The following is a 6,737-nucleotide window of genomic DNA, read 5'->3' as shown; positions in this document are numbered from 1 at the left end:
TTGTCTACATGACTTCTCCCTATAACCACTTACAGAAATAAAAACCCTCTTCCTCCTCAGTTCATCTGCTTCCTATTATTGGGCCACAAAAAATGCAGCCTCACCCTCAATTTGCTCAGGAAAGACAAGGAGACTTGTGAACACTCCTTACACTTCAAAGACAAGGCTCAAGGCCATTAAGAAAGACCTGTTGGGGTGCCATCCTTCCATTAAGCTTAGTTAGTTGTTAAGAAGGTTTATATATACCTCAAAAAACAGAGGGGAAAACATTAGTTGTCTAAAGGTAGTGCTCTAATGAAAATAGGAGGAAGGGTTACTTTCTTACTTGGCAACAAGGAAAACTCAAATTACATAGATTGTAGACTTCAAAAATTTTCTGGACAAATATGAAGAACACTATTAAACTCTAACAAACAGCAATCCAGAACTCTTTTTTTGTTGTTGTTTTTGCTAAATGTATTTGTAATTCTGTTAATTTCCCTACCGTAATCTACCAACTTTATGTGATCTCAGTTTAAAAATCAGCAGAATTTTCTGGTCATTTTAAAACAGCATAGAGATTTTAAGAAACATCAGCAATATTCAAATGTAAGAAAACTGATTATAACTTAGAAATTCTGAGGAAGAAAAGTAATGAAGGATAACTTGTTCCAGCAGAAAATCAGTATATTTTTATAACAACTTTAATTATTTTAACTACATACTTTCATTCTGTGGTTAAAATTTAAGTCACTAACAATTCCAAATTTTGGTGAGCATGCATAGCGATGGAAAGCTCAGACATTGCTGTGGCAGTGTGAAACAGCACAAAAACCATGGAAAATTCCTGGAAAGGTACACACAAAATTAACTGTACTGCTACCCCATGAGCTGAAAATTTCACTCGTTGGTGTTGGCCCAGGTACACTGAAAACAGATGTCCACTTAAAGACTTCAGCTCAACTGTTGACAGCAGCTTTATTAATAAAAGCCTCAAGCTCAAAACAGCCCAGAGTTCACCAACAACAGTGTACATAAACTGAGGTAATTTCATGCAAATTTCAACCTGAAAGAAAGAAGCCAGACACTCTTCAGAATACAGTTCTGTTCATATGAAGCCTTGATCTCGGCCAGGAGCAGTGGCTCACGCCTGTAATCCCAGCACTTTGGGAGGCTGAGGCGGGTGGATCATGAGGTCAGGATATTGAGACCATCCTGGCTAACATAGTGAATCCCTGTCTCTACTAAAAATACAAAAAAATTAGCTGGGTGTGGTGGCAGGCACCTGTAGTCTCAGCTATTTGGGAGGCTGAGGCAGGAGAATGGCATGAACCTGGGAGGCGGAGCTTGCAGTGAGCAGAGATTGCACCACTGCACTCCAGCCTGGGTGACAAAGCAAGACTCCATCTCAAAAAAAAAAAAAAAAAAAAATTGACCTCTCAATTGCATGATAGAAATCATACAATTGACAGAGGAATTGCAAAAGGGCACAGGCAATATTAAGGGTTGAAGGAATTATGTAAATAGCTTGTAACCTATTTGGGGTGAGAGTTACTCAGGCATATGCATTTGCCAAAGTTCATGCATCTATAAATAAAAGATCTGTGCACAATATCTCATGAAGATTTTTTATTCTTGACATTATTACATAGTCCAATATGAAATAAAATATTAATTAAATTTCTTGAAATTCTAGAACTCTGATAACTACCCTTTGTTTCTAATTTGTAGAAACAAATCTGTGTGGAACAGATTTGGAACAAATATGGAAAATTAATGTATTTCGCATCAGTAAAATTGTGACATTTCACAGTATTGGGGAAAACATTACCTAGTTCAATGCCTAATGAAATAGTATCTAATCAATTATGAGTATCTACATTACTCTTTTACTAAGATATTTTTTAGATGGAGCAATTACTTTCAGGTTAATAATAGCAAATATTTAGTTAATCCTTCACTAATGCTGATGTCTGTTCTAAGTATTTATTTACTTTTTTTTTTTGAAACTGAGTCTCTCTCTGTTGCCCAGGCTGGAGTTCACTGGAACGATCTTGGCTCACTGCAAGCTCCACCTCCTGGGTTCATGCCATTTTCCTGCCTCAGCCTCCTGAGTAGCTGGGACTACAGGCGCCCACCACTAGGCCCGCTAATAGTAGAGATGGGGTTTCACCATGTTAGCCAGGATGGTCTAGATGTCCTGACCTCGTGATCCTCCTGCTTTGGCCTCCCAAAGTGCTGAGATTACTGGTGTGAGCCACTGCACCCAGCCTGTTCTAAGTATTTCTTATATAGACTCACTTATTTAATGCTTGTGTACCTTAATTCATGTCTCTTCATGAGTTGATTTTATTAATAAATAGCATCTCAACGAACAAAATTGTTATAGAATTGAGAAAACTGAGACTCAGACAGGGAAAGTAAATTATTGAAGCTCAAGCCTGTAAGTGGCACTCCAGGTAGCCAAAGCTGAAGGGTTTACCTTCTAGAGCCCATGTTCTTTGTTCAGTACCAAGTTCCCTCTTAATGTATTTTAAGTGCCGACATTTTAAAATATAGCAAACATCCTTTGGCAGCCAAAGCACACTTGATGCTTACAGTTAGAATTTGTTTATTGATGTTTGTTTAATCATCACAAAAATATAAAAATGCTTCATTTCAGTAATTCCTAAATAAACCATACATAAAGTATCAATTCCTCTCCTGGGAGTGTGCTTCACATAAATTCTTATAAATGTTCTCCATTGTACATGTATAAGAATGTATAAAAAAAGCAATATTTGTAACAGCTGAAACCAGAAAGTGTCCATTCATTTGTCCAACAAAAATAGAATAATTATGCACAGCAATTTTTTCTTAAAAATTCTTGTTTGGGCAGCACATATACTAAAATTAGAATGATATAGAGATCAGCACTGCTCCTCCTGTGCCAGGAGGGTATTCAAATATAAAGTATTTCATATTTTTGGGAGTAGAATGGTGGCTACCCTCTAGTAGGGTCAGGTGGAGAGATTCGTATTGTTATTCAAAAATTGTAGTATTTCATCTAGATAGAAGCAATTAGTTGAGATCTATTGTAGAGCATGGTGAATATAGGTAATAAGAATGTACTGAATGCTTGAAAATTGCTAACAGAGTACAATTTAAATGTTCCTAGTGCAAAAAGAAAGGGAAGTATATGGGGTAGTAGATACATTGCTTGATTTAGTCATTCCACAATGTATACATGCGTGAAGACATAATTTTTAATAATCTGAAAACTGCCAAAATTTATTAAGCAAAAGAATCTCCACATAATATTTGTACTTATATTTATGCACATTGTTAAAGAAAAAGAGTATTCAGTGATACTTGTTCAAACTTGGTAAGGAAGACTATTCAGGACCTTCAGCACAGCAATGAGGTCTTGCACTCCGGGAGAGATTGGCCTTAGCTCCAAATACATCTGGGCAGGTGGAGATTTATAGCCAAGGAACAGGCAGTAGGGTCAATGGATGGAGAATCACTAAGAGAAGACATCACAGATAAGGCTGATTCTTGCTGAAGACAGGCTAGGCTGATCAGATGTCATCTAGAGGGTAGTGGAGGATGAGGAACCTGATCAGATATTGAGGGTGATCAAGTGTTGAGGTGATCAGATATGGGGTGGGGGTACAGACTTGCTAACCTGGCTTAGCAGATTTCTTTCCCAAAACTGTGTTTGGCAAGGAAGTGCACAGGCAAGCCTAGGAGAAGGTTCAGAAACCTGACTAAAGTTTGGTCAAGCAGATAATCTGTGTCAGAAGTTCAAGAAAAGGAGAATTAATGTATGGTAATGAAGGTCAGAATGGGTGTGATTTTTGGGAAAGTGAAAAGAGTGGTTTTAAATATTACAAAGTAGTTTTGAGTCAGTGTTTAAAAGGTAACAGGCAATATACAGTTCTCATTTGGCATAAAGCTCAGATTAAGTAGTATTGTCTCTGGAATAAAGTAATTTATGAAGGCAACAGCTTTTTTTTTTTTTTTTTTTTTGAGACGGAGTCTTGCTCTGTCACCCAGGCTGGAGTGCAGTGGCTGGATCTCAGCTCACTGTAAGCTCCTCCTCTCGGGTTCACGCCATTCTCCTGCCTCAGCCTCCTGAGTAGCTGGGACTACAGGCACCCGCCACTTCGCCCGGCTAGTTTTTTGTATTTTTTAGTAGAGATGGGGTTTCACCATGTTAGCCAGGCTGGTCTCGATCTCCTGACCTCGTGATCCGCCTGTCTCGGCCTCCCAAAGTGCTGGGATTACAGGTTTGAGCCACCGCGCCTGGCCTACAGCTTTTTTTAAACCCTGAACTTTGAGAAACATGATATCCATCTCTAATATACACTCTTTTAGTGTTTGAGTTTTATTATTTAAGGTAGTGTGTCTGAAAAGTTTTGGAATATTGGAAAGTTGACTTTGATACATACCATTAATTTTAACTTTTGATTTATTTTTATTGTAGAAAAATCTCTTTGTAATTTATACTTCAAAATGTAGTTTACAGTTATTGCCAAACTTCTAGTTTTCTGTTTTAGCTTATATGCAAATTTTATGAAGTCTTAGCATTAAATTTTTATTTAAATCCTATCAAATTAAACCAGTTGGGTCACCAGCCCCTGTCCTTCCATCTCCATAATCTAGGTAGTCAGTATTCTCAACATTCCATCTGTATTTTTCATTCCACAGGCTTAGAAGCTAATGGGCCATGAAAACAAGTAGATTGCCATTTTAAGGGTTTTCAGAAGAAAGGCAAAACAATGAGTTTCATAGAGATATAAAAATGACAGTGAGTTAAAGATTTTATTTTACCAGAGACATTTTATAACTAGTTGAAAGGAAATGTCAACCGTTTGGATTTATATGGAGTAAAGGAACTGAATTGCAAGTGGAGGCAAAACTGGTGTTTCCACAGCGTGAAGGGGAGAGAAAGAAACAAGTTTGATCCTGCTTACATATCCATTCCTTAGTTACCTGCAATTTACAGAGACATGCAAAGTAACTGAAAGACCAATGTATACACAGTCTAGAAAGGACTGCCTAACACGCTGCATATAGAAGTGTGATTTCTTTTTGTACAAGTTTGAAATGTGTTTCTCATTAGAGTATTTAAAATAAACCGCAGTGTCTCTTTGTATCAAGTTAGTACTCTGTTAAATAGCCACAAACATAGGCGGGATCACTTCTGGATGTTTTATTTCTTTGCAAGTTAATCGTGTTGACACAACTTGTCTTGAAATTAAGTTTAAAATGAAGTACCAGTAAAACCGAAATGAATAAGACCTTTATTAGTCAGAGAAAAGAAAACAATATTGAAACTAAACATAAGAAAGTGTAAACATAAGAAAGCTGTAAGTTACCGTAAAAACGAGCATCTACATAGGTCTTTGTAGCCAATGTTACCCGGTTGTCCTACAGCTTTGTCGAGTGGCTGTAGCGGTCCCGTTGCTGCGGTGAGCTGGCTGTGTTGATGGGCGGTAAGTGGCCTAACTGGTGCTGCATTCTTGAGTGCGTGGCTTTGGTACAGTCATCCCTGTACAACCTGTTGTTGTACACTTCTCTGCAGGGTACCGAAGAGGGATCTGCCGGAAGCAAACTGCAACTGTTTTGCAGCATCTTCGCCTTCCGACGAGGTCGATACTTATAATTCGGGTATTTCTCTCTATGCATGGCCTGTAGTTTCTGTGCCTCCTGGAAGAATGGCCATTTATCGGCTTCGGTAAGCATTTTCCACTGGTATCCCAGCTGCTTGCTGATCTCTGAGTTTCGCATTTTGGGATTCTCTAGAGCCATCTTGCGCCTCTGATCGCGAGACCACACAATGAATGCGTTCATGGGTCGCTTCACTCTATCCTGGACGCTGCCTTTACTGTTTTCTCCTGCTTCACACTGATACTTAGAGCTACAGCTTTCAGCGCAAATGAAGGAAGAGCTTCTCCGGAGAGCAGGAATATTCTGTTGCGCAGCTGGACTGTAATCATCAGTGTTAAATACGCTTAACATGGCAGAAGCATATGATTGCATTGTCAAAAACAAGGAGGCTGGGACAAAACTGAAAGGTGCCCAGATTTTGAAACTTAATTTACTATCCACAACTTACTTCTACCAGATTCTTTGTTACCTTAACTTTTGTAATGAAACTTTCATTTCTCCGCCCCCAACACCCCTCTCAACTCCGCCCAACCAGGCTACCCCCTAGTGCCCTGACAATGTATTCATTCTCAAGCAAAACATGATAATTCAGTAACATTGACTACTTGCCCTGCTGATCGGCCGCCTTGAAGGCTCTACTACTCTCCTGAAAAGTGCAAATTTGACTTAATCCCCAATTTTTTCACTGACCTTTTATGCCAGTTGAGAGGACAGAAAAAGCTATATGAATTGTTTATCATTATCAATATATGTGCTTGTTACCTTTAAAAAACAAAGCTTAATGAGAACCTAATTGTGTTAACCACATACATACATACATAACTGCATATTGAATTTATAGTAATCATTATCGCTTTTTCTTCACTTCTATTTAAAGAGTATATGAAAATTCTATACACATTTTTCACAGGCATTAAGTATCAGAATATTAACATATACTTACAAGTTTTTGTTTTGTTTTGTTTTGTTTTTAGATGGAGTTTCGCTCTGTCGCCTAGGCTGGAGGGCAGTGGCAGCGATCTTGGCTCACTGCAAGCTCCGCCTCCCAGCTTCACGCCCTTCTGCTGCCTCAGCCTCCAGAGTAGCTGGGATCACAGGCAACT

General features: G+C 38.5%; 2 protein-coding genes across 2 annotated transcripts in view; one reads left to right on the top strand and one right to left on the bottom strand.

Moving 5' to 3' along the window:
- The window catches only part of RPS4Y1 (ribosomal protein S4 Y-linked 1), a 381,935-nt gene that overhangs the window by 310,325 nt on the left and 64,873 nt on the right, over positions 1 to 6,737 (top strand). The gene's annotated exons all lie outside the window — the stretch shown is intronic.
- On the bottom strand, positions 5,252 to 6,097 carry SRY (sex determining region Y). The gene has a single exon (XM_050777745.1). It carries the CDS (start codon positions 6,004 to 6,006, stop codon positions 5,395 to 5,397), a length of 612 nt encoding a protein of 203 aa, XP_050633702.1. The 5' UTR covers positions 6,007 to 6,097; the 3' UTR covers positions 5,252 to 5,394.

Source organism: Macaca thibetana, chromosome Y (genome assembly GCF_024542745.1).
Source record: "Macaca thibetana thibetana isolate TM-01 chromosome Y, ASM2454274v1, whole genome shotgun sequence".
NCBI classification, from domain to species: Eukaryota; Metazoa; Chordata; class Mammalia; order Primates; family Cercopithecidae; genus Macaca; species Macaca thibetana.
Note: the sequence above shows the minus strand (reverse complement) of the source record. Positions and strands in the feature narration are given on the sequence as shown.

Excerpts from the sequence above, each read along its gene's own strand:
- SRY (XM_050777745.1), bottom strand. The coding sequence starts at position 6,006 with ATGCAATCATATGCTTCTGCCATGTTAAGCGTATTTAACACTGATGAT.